Source organism: Bos javanicus, chromosome 27 (genome assembly GCF_032452875.1).
Source record: "Bos javanicus breed banteng chromosome 27, ARS-OSU_banteng_1.0, whole genome shotgun sequence".
NCBI lineage: Eukaryota > Metazoa > Chordata > Mammalia > Artiodactyla > Bovidae > Bos > Bos javanicus.
The window spans coordinates 19,532,069-19,550,754 of NC_083894.1; the positions used below are offsets into that span (position 1 = coordinate 19,532,069).

General features: G+C 41.2%; 1 protein-coding gene and 1 non-coding gene across 8 annotated transcripts in view; one reads left to right on the top strand and one right to left on the bottom strand.

Moving 5' to 3' along the window:
* Positions 1-18,686, top strand: part of MTUS1 (microtubule associated scaffold protein 1) — a 187,103-nt gene that overhangs the window by 124,699 nt on the left and 43,718 nt on the right. For 5 of the 7 annotated variants that reach the window (XM_061404292.1, XM_061404295.1, XM_061404293.1 and 2 more), the window contains one exon: positions 17,194-17,408. The exons of 1 other annotated variant lie outside the window; for it this stretch is intronic. In XM_061404292.1, the coding sequence (XP_061260276.1) occupies positions 17,194-17,408 (215 nt within the window). Of the gene's footprint in view, positions 1-2,054; positions 2,143-17,193; positions 17,409-18,686 lie in introns of those variants that run through there. One more of the 7 variants, XM_061404297.1, reaches the window with a different exon arrangement.
* Positions 6,126-6,249, bottom strand: LOC133240182 (U6atac minor spliceosomal RNA). Its single transcript, XR_009734161.1, has one exon. It is a non-coding gene; the product is annotated as a U6atac minor spliceosomal RNA (small nuclear RNA).

Consider the following 18,686-nt stretch of genomic DNA (forward strand, 5'->3'; position numbering starts at 1 on the left):
CAAGCTACCAAACTACCAAGGAAGCCCAGTAATATTGGAGTGGATTGCCATGCCCTCCTCCAGGGATCTTCCCCGAGTCTCCGATGGCTCCTCCATTGGCAGGTGGGTTCTTTACCATTGTACCACCTGGGAAGCCTTCTGCCTGCTCTAGTTCAGGCTTTATTATTAGGCTGAAGCATTTGAAATTGCTCTTCTCAGAGGTCAAATATCAACAGTTTTGTCATCACCCAGTCTAATACTTTGGAGCTTTTTGAAGGATTTTATAATTTTGGTCTTTGCCACCAACCAGCCTTTTCCCTGCTTCCAGATTATCTTTTCACATTGCAGGGTCAAGTCATTCATTTCATAAATAAGTATTTGTTAGACATGTCCTGTGTGGCAGGTACAATGCCAGATGCTGATATTGTAGCCAGGACTAACTCACACGTAGCCCCCTGCCTTCCCACAGCCCACAGTTTACCACGGAGTCAGGCAAAGACCATCAGACAGTCATGGTATGACATGGACTAGGTGTCCAGGCAGCTCCCGGCAGGTGAGGCTGACTCCCCAGGTCTTCCACGGGAAGAGCCATGTCAGCTGGGACCCCAGGATAGGAGGAATTAGCCAAGAAACAGAGGGTGTTCCAGGGAGAGAAAATAGCATGTGAAAGCCTGGAGGTGAGGAAAGCCTTGAAGGTGAGCTCCTTCAAGAAAATGAAAGAATTTTAACACATTGGAGCATGGACTGTGGAGGGGGAGCTGCCAGCAGTAAGGTGGTGGTTATAGGAGTCCAGATGGAATGGGCCCTTTTACCAACCTTTGCTCAGGGCGCTGTGTGCTGTAATATTAATAAATTGATTGGCAAAGTGTGCTGTCCAGTCCAGGATACAATTTCCTCTGTTAAACAGACGCAAGGAATGAATTTGAATGTGTCAGTTTGGGGTGATGTTGCAGGACGTCCAGAGTAGGCGAAGACGGTAGCATCCCAGGAGGGCCCACACCTGCTAAGAGGGCCCAAAGTGGTTTCACTGACTTCACCAAAGCACCCGGTTCAGCGTAGCTCAGAATTTTGCCTCAACGTATTCATTTCCATCTTAATGAGTCAGCAGAGGGAAAGGAATCATCTCTGTAGAAATATTTCTTGCCTCCAGTTCTGTTGGAATCTGGGTTTTCTGTGCAGCTGGGGATGAGATACTTGTACTCATTATTATGAAAAGTGCCAGTTTGAACCTCAGAGTTGATATTCTCACTGACCCAAGTGAAGGCAATTCACTGTACTAAGAGAATTCTTTCTGCTGAGCTAGTAAGAGTAAAAAGCAATTACTCTAAGCAAAGAGGGGAGGTATGTATTTACACATACTCTGAGGAAAGGTAAGAGGAGTATTATTAATAACACAAGATATTTTCATTTACTTGAAGCCACACTAAAGAGAACCATTTTGCCTAGGTATTTGGTAAGAGTGAGGCGGAACAGGATTAAGTGTTTAATTAGAACGAAAGTCATTGTAGTGTTCTTATGTTTGGTGTTCACTTTTCAGACCATCCAACAGAAATGCTTTTAAAATAGTTTTATTTATGTATTTTTTGCTGTGTGTGGTCTCTGTTGCTGCAAGGGCTTCTCATTGCTGAGGCTTCTATTGTTGCAGAGCACACGCTCTTGGGCACCCTGGCTTCAGTACTTGCGGCATGTGGACTCTGAAGATGAACTCAAGAGTTATAGCGCACAGGGCTTAGTTGCTCCGCAGGATGTGGGATCTTCGTGGATCAGGGATCGAACCTGTGTTTCCTGCACTGGAAACATATTTACCACTGAACCACCAGGGAAGCCCCAGAAATGCTTTTAGGTGCAGTTTGTTAAGACAGCGTGGCTTAAAAGGAGTTTATTTGTCTCACGTAGCAAGAAGCAGCTCTTACCTTGTTCAGAGGCTCAGCAATGTCAGGATTAACACCTATGCTCTTTTCTTAGCCTTTTTCTCATGAATGTTGCCTCATGATCTCACAATGGCTGCTGCAGGCAGCAAAAACAAGACCCTGGGAAGGGGCAGTGCCCTATCACTCATGCTTACATCTCATTGGCTAAATCTCAGTCACATGGCTGTTTCTACCTGCAAAGGAAGCTGGGAAATTGAGTGTTTCACTTCTCCAATCTCTGTAGTGCATGCAGGTAAAGAGAGATTAGAGCCCTATTACAGCAACTGCCACAGAGAAGGCAAAACTAATTTCTCAAAAGCTAATACTGATAGCTTATAAATAAGGGCAGTATATCATTTAACAAGTTGAATCTTGCAACACACCTCATCGTTTCTTCTCTTTTAGGATATGAATTTTTTTTGGTAATGATCACCTAGTTTGTAGCTATGTTAATTGGATACTTTCAAGTTATTTTATGGTTTGGACATAGAGGTTAATATTTGATTTTGCTCTCTTAAATGAAATAATTTTCAGTTATAGTACACTGAGAAAGAATGTTCTCAACATTAAATGTGGTTTTATGTATTTTAAATGTGTCAGTAAAAGATATATTTTATTAGGAACATACATGGTGGAACTCATGGTCATGCATTAAGGTGATGCTAAATTTTAATTTCTCTGTTTCTCTCACACATCACAAAATATAGAAGCCAGTGAAAGCATTTTAGAAAGCTTCCATAAAATAACTATATATAGTTAGAATTTTTTGTAAGAAATTAAAATATTCAGTCATTTGTATAATGCAAAAAGACATCAAAAGGATCAAATTCAAGAACAATAGAAGAGAGATATGGCCTTCCACCACCCGCTTTGTTATCGCTTCTGTGAATCCACAATTTTCTTTGCAGTTTCCTGGAAGGCAGCTTTGAAAGTTACACTGGCCTCATGCCACATCGATAAGCATTTACTAAGAACTGGTTTTGTGAGTGGCATTATGTTAAAAATGTCTTGGCATAGATTGATACTGAACTCTTTGGTATGGCAGTCTTATAGCTTCAGCTTTGCTATGACATTAAAATGTGCCCTTTCATAGTTATTGCAGTCTATTTAAGAGAGCAGTGATATGTTAAATGAATTTTTACTCATAATAGGTAATATTTTGATAAGCCTTTAAAAGTTAGATGTTGAAAGAAAAAGGTAAAGTTTTACCATGCCAAATTGTGCTTTAATGTGGCATCTGTTTTCATATAAACATAGAAAATAAACCATACAGTATAGTTTGAAGTTGGATTCAGAATGGGAAGGAAAACAGTGTTTTTCATCTGGAAAAAATGGAAGAATGTGGCACGGGAAACATATATAGTAAATGCTTATTTAATTAGAAACATTGAAATATTTAGGTTGAATTTTAGATATTAGAGAATCACCCTATACATGAAATAATACAGATTATGGTACTTTTTATTAGCTCTAAAGCATGTTTCACAGCTAGTAATAGTGTTTTATTAATAGTATGCACATTACTGTTTTCTTAGGTAAAAAGACAACAGGTGTGTTTTTAAATGTATCCAAAATTGGACATTATTTTTCTTATTTGACTTAGGTAATACTTTGGGTTATTTCAGTACCTGAGAAAGAAAGAGTTAGTTCAGTCATGCCCGACTCTTTTGAGATCCCATGGACTGTAGCCCGCCAGGCTCCTCCGTCCATGGGATTCTCCAGGCAAGAGTACTGGAGTGGGTAGCCATTCCCTTCTCCAGGGGAATCTGCTGGACCCAGGAATCAAACTTAGGGCTCCTGCACTGTGGGCGAAATTTTACCATCCGAGCCACCAGGGAAGCCCTAGCACATGAGAGTCCTTTATAAAAGGCATCAATTATGTAGCTCTGGGTAACTTTAATACCAATAAAGCTTTTTGTATGAGAGACTGGGCTTTTTCCTATTGTTCCTTGTTACTTGAATTTTAGACATCTCATACTCAAATTATTTTTCCATAACTGGTTAATATTTTGAGAACAACATTCTCTTTTTATTTATTATTTATAGTATCTGTGCTGTGCTTAGTCGCTCAGTCGTGATGGACTCTTTGCAACCGCATGGACTGTATCCCGCCAGATTCCTCTATCCTTAGGGATTCTCCAGGCAAGAATACTGGAGAGGGTTGCCATGCCCTCCTCCAGAGGATCTTCCCAACCCAGGGATCGAACCCAGATCTCCCGCATGGTAGGCGGGTTGTTTACTGTCTGAGCTGCCAGGGAAGCCCATTTGTATTAGAGAAATTCCTAATGTTGAATGTTTTAATTGGCTATTCTAACTTTTGTTTCTACTGTCTATTAAAGGTAGTCTATCGTCTTTAATTCACAATAAGGAGATTTTTGACCCACTTTGGGGATTTATTTTCCCCACTCAGATCTTTTGTCTGCATGTGCCTTGTCAGCCCTGCTGCTCTGCTGGGGGCCCTGCTTGATGAAGAACACGTGATTGCACATGGCCGAGATGTTAGGGACACCGTCTGTGGCCGTGGAGCACTGACCCACGGGGCCTGGCCTCGCTGACACAGTGGTGACATCACCTAAGCTGGCTAGCTCAAGGTGGAAAAGTCCAGAAAAGACAGTTTTAAAAATCTGACAAGGTACATGTGCTTGCAGTGGATACAGCAGAAGGGCCATGTAGAGTTTTGTTTGTTCTTGTTTTGGAAATGGTTCCTTGTGGTGACAGAGTGTTATTCTTGGTGCCGTGTTCATCCATGTGGTAAATTTAAAGGGACGTCTTGGCGCATGCCGTCATCGCTGAAATCAACAGCACAGCTCGGCTTTGTGATGCCAGGCATCTTCTCAGGTTCCTATTATGATTCTTCAGACAAAATGATCCTTCAGACAAAAACAAAATGAAAGTTCATATGACGGCTCGCATTTAATATTTCCCGTCATTTGCCTTAGTAACAGAGAGAAAGCCAGTCCTGGAGCTGCTATCCTGTGAAGTGACACCTCAGTCACATCTATATCTTCTTCCTTGTGCTCTGAGGATAGTGAAAGTGAAGGTTGCTCAGTAGTGTCCGACTTCTCTGCAAGCCCATGGAATTCTCCAGGCCAGGATACTGGAGTGGGTAGCCTTTCCTTTCTCCAGGGGATCGAACCCAGGTCTCCCACATTGCAGGTAGATTTTTTACCAGCTGAGCCACCAGGGAAGCCCAAGAATACTGGAGTGGGTAGCCTATCTCTTCTCCAGTGGCTCTGCCCGACCCAGGAATCAAACCAGGGTCTCCTGCATTGTAGGTGGCTTCTTTACCAACGGAGCTACCAGGGAAAGACCTATCCAGTTTGTTCATATACATTGTAAACAAGTATAACAAGAGACGCTTGTTCCTTATTTTAAGTTGAGATAAAAATTCAGATTTTCTTCCCCTACTATGAAATTCATGTTTCAGATGAAATTTTTGCTTGTTAGATGATTAAAAATATTTTCATTTGGGATCTTTGGAATTTTTAATGTTACAGGCATGAAATTTTACTACTTGTAGGTATTTGCAGTATGCTCTTCTAGTCCTGAAACAAATCCAGAAACTTAACATAGTAAGGTGCACTTCTATTATTTAGAAACAAACTGATGGAAAATTAGTCAACAAATTGATGGAACTGATACTTTCTTAAAAGTATTTCTGAAAAAAAAATTTTTTTTTCAAATGTAATGAATTTCTGTTAACTTTTATTTACAGTTGGTAGTCCATTTTAAGAACATGAGAAATGTGCTTTGCTTTCCCTGCCAGCCACATGGAAAATGTTTAAGATCAAGTTTGGTTGGTTTTTCAGGAAAAGTTGTCTAAGCAATAATTATCCTGAAATAAGAGTATTTAATAGGAATATGCCTTCTATCCTGTAATCTACTTTTGAAATTAAAAAGTGAAACCATTTTACATGTGATACATGGCACTGCAGCAGGTCCAACAGTCTAGTACTATAAAATTTTAATAGGTGTCTTAAGGCACTCCTCCCGATCTGCCTCCAAAAGAATTAGCTTGGGTAATTTTAAAAGTCTAAACACCGTGCTTTGTTGAGCTTGAAATGTTCCACAGTAAGCAAATGCCATACCTACCTAGAAGTAGAAAAAAGTTACGTGTGGCTTCTACATTATGATTACTAAGAACACTTCTAGAGCAAATCATAGTGAAAGGAATATTGAAAAGGTTTATACAAATTTAAGCTAATAACACTGATTTGTTTCTTAGTTTGTTTACTTAAATAATGGTTAGATGCCACGAAGCAAGTGTCAGCACCTTAACTATAATAGGCATGTTGTTAGGCTTGAGGGCTTCTTCCACTCTTGTCAAGGTGGATGCTAACTTCCTCCTTTCGTACAACACTGAGTAATGATTTCTTATAAAATCTTGGTAAGACCGTCTAGATTTCTGTGGATCTGCAGTTCATCAGACCGGGAAAGTGTGTGTTAGTAGGCTTGCACTGTGTGTGCTGTGTTTAGTCGTGTCCGGCTCTTTGTGACCCCATGGACTGTGGCCCGCCAGGCTCCTCTGTCCATGGGGATTCTCCAGGCAAGAATATTGGAGTGGGGTTGCTGTGCCCTCTTCCAGGAGATCTTCCCAACCCAGGGATTGAACGCAGGTCTCCCACATTGCAGGCAGATTCTTTACCATCTGAGCCACCAGGGAAGCCCTGGCTTGTATTAGGGGCAGCATCTGGGACAAGGGGAAGTAAAGAACCGATTTGCTCCTGGGGAAAACACCCCAGCTGACAAGTCTGTTTGGAAAGCCTTATGGGGCTGGTGAGGCTAGAATAGCATCTTTTTGGAGAATGAGGAGCAGGGTATTAGAGTGTAGGATGCCTGCCCACCGGGTCCCTCGGCCCTCTCTCTGATTCTCACGTGCTAATCTGCTCCTCTGTGTGTTACCTCTGAGCTGCAAACTATGACTTACCCGGGAGTCCTCTTGATCCAGGTGCTCTGCCTCGTAAACACATTCGTCATTTCCTGCCGGTTCTCACTGCCCTGGCCACGAGTCCCTCCCCGACCCTGGGCCTCCCTTTGCTCACCCCCTCAGGTCTCCCCCTTGCCCTGCGTCTCCAGGCCCTTGCTCAGCACTGCTCTGGGTCTCCTACCAGGATAAACCTTGTATGGCACTCCTGTCTAGCCCCTGTTTCTGCTTCCAGCCACATCCTCTTACTTTAACCTCAGGAGTGCTTTGCTGTCAGCACTGAACGTCAGGACCTCCAGGGCTCCCATACTTCTCCGCCTTGGTGTTTTCTGCTCTCCACATCTGTCTGCCAGACGTGCAAACGGCCATCCACACTGTGTCTCCAGCACCCTTTCTTTATGGTCGCAGATCCAGGTGTTCCCCCCATCCTCTCACTGCACTGTGTGTACGTAATTCTCTTTCCTAATTAGCATATGGCCATCGGCAGTGGCCTGTTTCTGTCTCTGTGGCGTAAAAGTCCGGGACCAACTTGCTAGAGGCACATCCAGCAGACATTTGCTGAAGGCACAGGGGTCATGTGGATCATTGTTTCAGAACTGGATGCTCCCTCTTATCAGAGCACATATTTCCAGGTAGTCCACATTTAAGACCTCGTTGTCATGGAATTTCTCCCTCAGCATAAACTGCCATCCTCAACTGCTGAGCAAACACTGACAGAAAAAGCCTGTGGAGAGACAGGTGTCCCAGGAAGTGTTTCAGACGAGGAGGTTCAGATTAAAGTAGAAAGACGACTGGCCAAGCTTGTTAGCTCACTGCTTGTGTTTTATTAACCCACAAGCCTTCGTTGTCAAGGCAGTAATGTAGCGGAAGGCACATGCCCGCCAGTGACCATCACCTTTGCAGATAGCTGTGTGTGTGAGTTAAACAGGAAGAGCTGACTATCACACACAAGATGTCTTCGTGTATCTTTGTAGGGCACCGCCCTCTTATACCTGCTTCCACCACCCCCAAGACACCAGGCAGGTCCACCTGCCCACAGCAAAGCCACACGGTAGATTTTGATAAACATTTGATGAGTAAATGAATAAGAAATCAATAGGTATATGAAACAAATGTTAGTTACTGAAGGCTACGTATAGTTTTTCATTCGAGTCAAGGCAACCTCTCCTCATAGGTCTTGTCTCTTGCTTGATTTTAATATTCAGAAAGCCAGCAGATTCTGTCAGTGGCTTGTTCTTGCCTTAGAATGGTTGTATCCTCAGCAGCTAGGTTAGTCCCTGTCTGAATGGTTAAGTCTTTCAGAAATAAGTGTTTTGCCTTGAGGGGAGGCGGGGGGCGGGGGTCTGTGTGCCTAAGTGACTGAGCCTGAAATATGGGCCTGTTCTTCCTTCAACTGTTTTCTTTAAGAGGATGATAAATAAGTTCTTTAGGCTGGTTTGAAATTTTATTAAATTGAGATTTCTGAGTAGAAAGAACAAGGAGAGTAAACAGTGTTATCCAGCTATTTTTCAAGTGAGCAAATGTCCTGGACTCAGGACTTTGGTTTTCCTGATGGGGGTTTCAGTTTCATTGGAGTGAAGTCCAGGAAGGTCTGATCAGACACACAGTGGTAATTATCTTGTCAACATGCATCTGAATCTATGTGAAAGTTAACATTTAGTTTTAAGATTTCTGAGTAAGTTGATTCTTTGCAATTAGATAGCCTCTTAATGGAGATAATAAATGAGATTTTTTTAGTTTTAAATAGTTGTATTCTCAAAATGGTAACATGTTAATAAAGGGAACACAAGGGCAAAGTTTGGTTCATATTAAGCTAACTTGCTATAATAATGAATCCGGTAGGATTTAAGGGAAACTGTTGATTTTTGGCATTACAAAGTACTCTGTTTATGAGCACTGGGGCTTTGAGCATCATTGGAGATTTTCGCATGGTCTCTGATCTTCCATTCGTCCAGGGGTGAGGAGGGAGGGAAGGATGCTCAAACTGGGTCATCAGCTGTCATGTGGTACATCTGTGTCCTCAGGGAGCACAGTATATGGAGCGGAAGATTGAGGTCACAGCGTGCTTTTCCAGCTCTAGGTAGAGGGCATTCTGTATGCTTATTTGCTCTTAGGTTAAAACTTGAAGATATGTAAATCTATTCTGAGAATTCACATTCAATAGAAGCTGCATTATTTAGATTTCTGCCCAGATTCCCCATAGAAAAAACATGGATTGACTGTTTGCTTGATGGTTAAGTGTTAAAGATTGAAGCTCAGAATTCATTTTAACCACCTTTAAAAAATATTACATTTTAATTTTGAGTAGGTAATATATTTGTTGTAGTTGTTTTAGTCACTAAGTCATGTCTGACTCTTTCTGTGACCCCATGGACTGTAGCCTGACCTCCTCTCTCCATGGGATTTTCCAGACAAGAATACTGGAGTGGGTTGCTATTTTCTCCTCCACGGGATCTTCCCAACCTAGGGATGGAACCTGAGTCTCTCACATTGTGGGCAGATTGGTTCAGTTCAGTCACTCAGTCATGTCAGACTCTTTGTGACCCCATGGACTGCAGCACACCAGACTTCCCTGTCCATCACCAACTCCCAGAGCTTGCTCAAACTCATGTCCATCAAGTCCATGATGACATCCAACCATCCCATCCTCTGTCGTCCCCTTCTCCTCCCACAGTCAATCTTTCCCAGCATCAGGGTCTTTTCCAATGAGTCAGTTCTTCGCATCAGGTGGCCAAACTATTGGAGCTTCAGCTTCAGCATCAGTCCTTCCGATGAATGTTCAGGACTGGTTTCCTTTAGGGTGGACTGGTTGGATCTCCTTGCAGTCCAAGGGACTCTCAAGAGTCTTCACCAGCACCACAGTTCAAAAGCATCAATTCTTCGGTGCTCAGCCTTCTTTATAGTCCAACTCTCATATCCATACATCTACTACTGGAAAAACCATAGCTTTGACTAGATGGACATTTGTAGGCAAAGTAATGTCTCTACTTTTTAATATGCTGTCTAGGTTGGTCATAGCTTTCCTTCCAAGGAGAAAGGGTCTTTTGATTTCATGGCTGCAGTCACCATCTGCAGTGATTTTGGAGCTCCCCAAAATAAAGTCTATAACTGTTTCCATTGTTTCCCCATCTATTTGCCATGAAGTGATGGGACCGGATGCCATGATATTAGTTTTTGAAATGTTGAGTTTTAAGCCAACTTTTTCACTCTCTTTTTTCACTTTCATCAAGAGGCTCTTTAGTTCCTCTTCACTTTCTCCCATAAGGGTAGTGTCATCTGCATATCTGAGGTTACTGATATTTCTCCCAGCAATCTTGATTCCAGCTTATGCTTCATCCAACCCGGCATTTCACATGATATATTCTGCATATAAGTTAAATAAGCACGGTGACAATATACTGCCTTGATGTACTCCTTTCCCTATTTGGAACCAGTCTGTTGTTCCATGTCCACTTCTAACTGTTGCTTCCTGACCTGCATACAGATTTCTCAGGAGGCAGGTAAGGTGGTCTGGTATTCCCATCTCTTGAAGAATTTTCCATAGTTTGTTGTGATCCACACAGTCAAAGGCTTTGGCATAATCAATAAAGCAGAAGTAGATGTTTTTTCTGGAACTCTCTTGCTTTTTCAACGATCCAGCGGATGTTGGCAATTTGATCTCTGGTTCCTCTTCCTTTTTTAAATCCAGTTTGAACATCTGGAAGTTCACGGTTCATATACTATTGAAGTCTGGCTTAGAGAATTTTGAGCATTACTTTGCTGGTGTGTGAGATGAGTGCAATCATGTGGTAGTTTGAACATTCTTTGGCAGATTCTTTACCACTGTGCCATTAGGGAAGCCTGCAATGCATTTGCCTTGTGTTTTAAAAGTATTTAAAAGTGCACCAGAACACCTTTATATCGATCTGGTTCCTGTTGTCTTCTCTGAAAAGGTAAACACCGTTAGTACTTTCATATATATTATATGAAAGCTTTGTTATGAATTTATAAGCAAAAAAGTACATACCTCTTGATACAATGAGACACATCATCTACATTGCTCTTGACTGTGTTTTTTTCATTTAACACAGAGAGCTTTCTATTTGTGTGTTACAGCTGTGATGTTCCGTTGTATAAATGTACCGTTAAATAAATGTACATTTATTTAAGCACACCTCTACTTATGGACGGGCTTCCCTAGTGGCTCAGATAGTAAAGAGTCCACCTGCAATGTAGAAGACCTAGGTTTGATCCCTGGGTTGGGAAGATCCCCTGGAGGAGGACATGGCTACCAACTCCAGAATTCTTGCCTGGAGAATCCCTTGGACAGAGGCACCTGATGGGCTACAGTCCATGGGGTCACAAAGAGTCGGACACGACTAAGCAACTAAGCACAGCGCAGCATGGCAGGTTCTGCTTTATTTGGGCTTCCTTGGTGGCTCAGCTGGTAAAGAATCTACCTGCATTGTGGGAGACCAGAGTTCAGTCCCTGGGTAGGGAAGATCCCCTGGAGAAGGAGCGGCCACCCAGTCCAGTATTCTGGCCTGGTGAAATCCAGGGACTATATAGTGCATGGGGTCACAAAGAGTCAGACACAACTGAGTGACTTTCACTTCACTTCACTCCTTATGGACATTGGGGTGGGGCTGTTTTTTTTTTTTTTTAATCTTTTCTCTGCAAGCAAGTTTGCATTGAAGTGAAGTGAAGTCGCTCAGTTGTTTCCGACTCTTGGCAACCCCATCGACTGTAGCCTACCAGGCTTCTCTGTCTATGGGATTTTCCAGGCAAGAATACTGGACTGGGTTGCCATTTCCTTCTCCAGGAGATCTTCCCAACCCAGGGATTGAACCCCGGGTCTCCCGCATTGTAGGCAGATGCTTTACTGTCTGAGACCCCTTATTAGGTGTCATTTTAACCCCATGTAGGATTCATAAGAGAATATATTCTTCCCTACTAGCTGTGACTCCAACAGTTTGTGCTAGGATGTGTTAGAGAAGCCGTATCAGCAGGTTTTATATTCTTAAACCTCCATCTGGGGTATGACACTATGCAGGCAGACATCATCAGAGTTATTTTAAATGTCTGAATGAGATTCTCCATGGTAGCATTGAAAACTGCATCATGATGTCCATGATAATTTCCAATGATTTCTATCACTTTCTGAGGCAGAGTGGGGTTTGAATTCTAGGTGTGGCATTTGGGGTTTTCATGGCTGGACCTTTAGGAACCGTTGTTGGTATGCGAGGTTTCCTACTTTGAAATTCCAGTTCTACGGCCACTAAGAAAGCCTGAGAGAAAAAGAAGCTGGTACCTGGAGACCTTGAGTTTTCCTGAGGTGGTGGCTTACCTGCCCCCACCCCAATTCTCTAGTTAGGTGGAGCTAGCACCCTGACCCTGAACTGCAGCTGAAGGTGAAGCAGGAACCAGGCAAAGCACAAATGAGAAAGCACCAAGAACCAGAGACTTGCATGATTGGAATGCAATCACACTTGGACAGTTGATGTTTTCCAGGGTTGTTGTTCAGTCGCTAAGGCTTCCAGGCTTCCCTGCCTTTCGCTGTCTCTTGGAGTTTGTGCAAACTTATGTCCGTTGAGTCGCTGATGCCATCCAACCACCTCGTCCTATGTCACCCCTGTCTCCTCCTGCCCTCAATCTTTCCCAGCATCAGGATCTTTTCCAGGGTGTACCTCAGTAAAAACTACATAAGTTCATTCACAGTGATTTTAGCAGTGTTTCAAATATAGTATCAAGTCCTAGAGAATTTTCTAAAATTTCAAAAAACAGTTATGCCTTGACACAACTTAACAGTTCCAAAATGCGACAAATAGGATTTTCATAAGCACAAATGCCATATTGTGTATGTGTTCATTTCTGCTGTACAGCAAAATGACTGAGTTATATATATTATGTATGTTCTTTTTCATAACAAATGTCATTTTGTTACCAAAAGCTAAAACAACTGAAATATAATAAAGGAAATGTATAGATGCCAACTCACTTGTGGATCTAAGCCGTCTGAATTCAGCAGCAAACTCAGGAGTGGCTTACACTGTTGCATGGCCAGATCTGGGGGAACAAAAAAACAAACTATTAATAAGTGTTGGTTGGGCCTGGGGAAAGGGGGTCAAAAGTACAAACTTGGAGTTCAAAATAAGTATGTCGTGGAGATGTACAGAATGGAGACTAAAATTGAAAACACTGTATTGCTTTTTTACAAGTTGCTAAGAGAGTGTATCTTAAAAATTCTCATCACAAGAAATTTTATGTATGGTGACAGATGTTAACTAGATTTATTGTGGTGATCGTTTTGCAATATATAGAAATATATTGAGATATATATGGTGAACCATGTTGTACACCTGAAACTAATGTTATATGTCAGTTATATGGGGAAAATGTCAAATTAGATTTCAGATGGTAAAAAAAATTTTGTCTTGGGAATTTGAAGCCTTTAACAAAATTTAGCAAGGTAAAATACAAAAAATATTGTAATGGCTTCAGAAGCTTAATTCAACTCTTTCAATATTCAACTCTCAACTTTTTCAAAATATTGACAAATGCTTAACACAATGTAAGTATAGTATTTCAAAATCTATGTCCATTGAGAAACACTAAAGTTAATCTCTTTGAACCAAGAAAAGAAAAGTCAATCTCCCTATGTTTGAAATAGTGTTAGAAATGGAATTAACCATTCAATGAGAAGAACAGATAAATATAAAAGAAAGTATATACATATAACAAGGAATTTAGCGAAACAATGATACTAAGAAAATAATTTCTGTAGAGTTGTAAATTGAAAGTCTTGATAATCCAGTTAAAAATGTTTAGTTTCTCAAGGAGCCAAACATAAATATTAATATTTAGCTGCTGCCCAACTTTGGCGTAAGAGATAATTTGAAGAACAAAAATTTTGGTGCTACAAAAAGAGTACCTATATTTTCATCCTGAGTATAAAAAACTGCTTAATAAATTAATCTATATTTCATATTTTTCCTTACAAATAACTTATTAGCACATGACTTGTTAATACTAAAATTCCCCCTAAAAACTAAGTAGGCAAGCAACTTAATGTTTTCTCCAAAAATGTTAATATAAAAGCTTCATTTCTTGATTTTATAAATAATTATAACTTAATGGTTTAAAAACTGATATTGTATTACATAATAAAATTGATTAGCATAAAAATCCTAGAAACAGAATGAAATGTTAAGGATTTAAGAAATGGTAACTTCAGAGTAGTAAATGATAAATGAATACATATTTCAGTAAGTACTAGGAAGACATAAGCTATGATATCAGTCAGGAAAGTGAACCTATATCTACATATGTCACAGTGGAAGTTCTGGATGGTCAAGGATTAAAAGAAGTTTTTTGCTCTTCTGTTTGTTTGTATAAAAGTGTATAAAACAGGATATAAAAGGTAGGTATTTACCAGTATATAGGTTTATTGAAAAGAAGTTAGCAGATAATGGGCTTGGGTGAATTAAGTAACATGTTAAGATTCCTGTGTAAATGTTTGTATTTAGTTATGTAACAATATTACATCCCCACCCCATCTCCACTTTCCAAATGGGTGGGAACAGAAGCCTAGGTTCTTGTCTTGGAGTCTGCCCTATAGACGCTGCCTACGCCCAGCTTAGGCCCTTCACATCCTTGAACTTCGCTTTGCTATGGAGGGCCACTGAGATTTATTAACTGTCCGTTTTTTGGGTTTTTTTAATTTTAATTGGAGGCTAATTACTTTACAGTATTGTAGTGGTTTTGCCATACATTTGACATGAATCCGCCATGGATGTACATGTGTTCCCCATCCTGAACCCCCTCCCAACTCCCTCCGCATCCCATCCCTCTGGGTCATCCCAGTGCACCAGCCCCAAGCACCCTGTATCATGCATCGAACCTGGACTGGCGATCTGTTTCACATATGATAATATACATGTTTCAATGCCATCCTCTCAAATCGTCCCATCCTTGCCTTCTCCCACAGAGAAAAAAAACAAAAACAGTGGGGGAAAAAAAAAAATCTGGAAAAAAAATCTGAAACAAATACAGCAAAATTTGAACATATATTTCATCTCAATTATAGATAAAATTGCTTATTTTATGTGTACTTTTCTTATATTTGAAATGTTTTATCTTAAAAAATAAGTAAATAAATACAGAAATAATGATTGTAAAAAAAAAAAACACCAAAAAACTGGCTGCACTGGGTCTCAGTTGCAGCCTGTGGGATCTTAGATTTGTAATCTGAAGGTTCTGCCCAGGGATGGAACCTGGGTCCCCCGCATTGGGAACCTGGAGTCTTAGCTAGTAGACCACCTGGGAAGTCTAAGTATTTTTAGACAAAATATTTTAGTCATTTTAGAAGTGAGAATTATCGAGTATTAATACAAATACGAGTTGTTTAACCATGGAAAGCTACCATAGAAAAGGAGAGCCCTTTTCCTGTTTGTTTGTTTAACTTAAAGAATATTAAATGTATTTTCCCACTGGTTTTTGGGACATGAATACTGAGGTTTCTTTATTTTCCTTCTAGAAATCACTGTTTTCTTCCTTCTAAAAAATTAGAGAAAGTAGTTACCATCTATAAAATGGTCTCAGATTTGTCACCACAGAATGTAGACACTGTAGGGAATGCCTGAGAGAATAAAGAAGTATTTATTTTTTTTAGTTTCTTATGACTTGATTTTTTCAGATTTACATCTGATTATTTAGACTACTCATTTTAAGAAGTTAAGCAGGTTGCTTTCATCTTTTTCCAATTCTGTTTGATGTTTAAAGTGGCCGAGACGTTTGGAATGGTTCCAAGATGGAACCGTTTTTCTGTATAAAATAGATTCCCAGGGCCCTATGACAGAAAGTGAGCAGTCACTTAGCATCTTAGATGGATTTGGAGTATTAGCATGTGCGTCTTAAAAAAAAATTTTTTTTAAACCATATTACTGCTTGAAGGGGAAAAAGAAACAACAAAGCTTGTGTTTGATAGAAAACAGAAGAGTATAGTCAAGAGTATTATACTCAGGGCTTCCCTGGTGGCTGAGTGGTAAAGAGTCTGCCTGGCCAGTGAAGGAGACGCAGGTTCGATCCCTGGTCCTTGAAGATCCCACATGCCACGCAGCAACTAAGCCAGTGTGTCACAACTTCTGAGCCTGTGCTCTGGTGCCGGTGCTCTGCCACAGAAGAAGCCACCGCGTGAGAAGCCTGCGCAGCACAACAAAGACCCAATGTAGCCCAAAATAAAAATAAAAGTATTTTATGAAGCGTATGAAGCTCTCAATGAATCATTTTGCTGTACACCTGAAACTAACACACATTTTAAATCAACTACAGTTCACAGCCATTAAAAAGAATACATTTGAATCAGTTCTAATGAGGTGGATGAAACTGGAGCCTATTATACAGAGTGAAGTAAGCCAGAAGGAAAAACATAAATACAGTATACTAACGCATATATATGGAATTTAGAAAGATGGTAACGATAACCCTGTATACGAGACAGCAAAAGAGACACTGATGTATAGAACAGTCTTATGGACTCTGTGGGAGAGGGTGGGAAGATTTGGGAGAATGGCATTGAAATAAGTGAAATGTCATGTATGAAACGAGATGCCAGTCCAGGTTCAGTGCACGATGCTGGATGCTTGGGGCTGGTGCACTGGGAAGGCCCAGGGGGATGGTATGGGGAGGGGGAGGGAGGAGGGTTCAGGATGGGGAGCATGTGTATATCTGAAATTAAATAAAATTAAAAAAAAAAAAATCAACTACAGTTCAAAATAAAGAAAAAAAAATTCTTTTTTCTAAGTATAGTACACTTGGCAGTGAATTTAAAGATCAGGGGTTAAATGTGAGTAGATTTTCACTGTATATGTGGTGATTTATCAGGGATTAGGAAATGACTCATGTACGGTATAAATCTTGGGAACGCACCAGGCCATCAGCAGGGAAAGGAGAGGAAGTTGATAGGAAACGTATAGGAAGAGGGAAAGGCATTAACAGTTCAGTCGTGTGTGTGTGTTCAGCCAGCCTGAATCAGAGCCTCCAGTCAGGGTACTTGTCACAGCAGATTTCTGTACCACTTTACCTGGAAAGTTAGAAACCATGAAGTCAGCATTATTTTTCACACAGTTTCCATGTTTCTGGATTGATCAGTCCATCTGCTTTATACCCCTCATTCTCTGCCGCGTATACATCCTTTTAAGTCAGAACTAAAGCCGCCATCTGTGGTTCTAGTTCCAGACATACAGATATCCGATTAATCCCCATTCTCATCCATATGCTTTTCTTTATAAACACAACTGAAGCACTCTTCTGTGGCTGCTGTAGTGTTTAGGGAACCCAGATGGTGTTGGTTAGGAAAATGAAGGTCACGTGTTTTCCTACCTATATCCGTTCCTTTTGCAGTTGAAAAGGGCAGACAGAAGAGTCCCCGAAGTCTGTGCATCCAGACCCAGACGTCCCCAGATGTGCTGTCCTCTGAAAAAGCACTTGAGTTGGCTCAGTATAAGAGCAAATGTACGAAGCAAAGTGGAATTATCCTGCAGCTCAAGCAGCTTCTTTCCCTGGGCAACACCAAGTTTGAGGCATTAACAGTTGTGGCTCAGCACCTGCTGTCTGAGGTAAGGACACAGACCCTCTGAACAGCCTTCTCACTAAGCCGGGGGTGGGGAGGGTGGACAGGATGTGCAATGCCCATGCTCCTGTCTTGGGAATATCTTTAAGTGAGTGATCAGTAAGATTGGGGCTTCCCAGGTGGCGCTGGTGAAGAACCTGCCTATTTGCAGGAGACATAAAGAGACGGGTTCAATCCTTCTCCAGGAAGACCCCCCTGGAGAAGGGCATGGCAACCCACTCCGGTATTCTTGCCTGGAGAATCCCATGGACAGAGGAGCCTGGTGGGCTGCAGTCCCCGGGGTCGCAAAGAGTTGGACACGACTGAAGCAACTTAGTATGTAGCCACTTATGCTTTTGCCAACTCACCTGATACCTAGAGTCACTGTAGAGTCTAGATTTCTAGAAATCTGGGCTTGAAACATTTCTGAGCTCTTCTCTTTCTCCTCTGGAGTCTCTTAGCCCCACAACAATGGAAATATAATTGCCTGTTCAACTACTATAACCTCTAGACTATATTAGCACTGCCGATAAAAAAATTCATCAGCCAATCTAAGAAAGAAACAGAACATTGTACTTGAGCCAAACTGAGGATTTTAACCTGGGAAGAGCTTCTCGGAAAGGTCTGAGAACTGTTCCACACCTTGCAAGTCGTGTGCATTTTTTTTGAGACATCCTTGACAGTTCACACAATCCAGGTCTGCAAGAACAAAGTGGCAGGTCGTGTGAGCCCTCACAGGCTCTCAGGGAATGTTATCTTTGAGGAGTTGTCTTGCTGACGCTAGAATGGTGCTCTTTATAACGGCTGAGCAGGTATTTCTGCTGATGGGGGAGGTCTGGCCGATGCATAACGCAGATACGAATACACAGTGGAGGGAGAGAGAAGGCCAAAGGACCAAGAACATTTTATGTTCAAACTTGTCTTGTCTTGCCATACAATAGGACTTTTGTTTCACAGCATTAACTTTTTTTTTCACTTCATGTTTTATCGAACTATGTGTAGCTTTCCATATCACGCAGTGAGCTTAATAGTTTGAAAATGAGAATGATTACGGGTCAAATTTTTGAGATAACTCTCAGGGTTGGTCCAAGGATTCTTCAGAATTTTCATCCATTCCTAAGATAGTGTGTGGTACAACAAACATGAAACAGATTTTCTTTGCTTACTGACTCTTCCCCTGATACGAGGATGTCAGTTCAGGAACTAGTTAAAATTCATCGAGAAAACCAAGTTTCTATGAACATACGCTACTGGCATAGCAACAGAAAGTTAATTATTTAAGGGG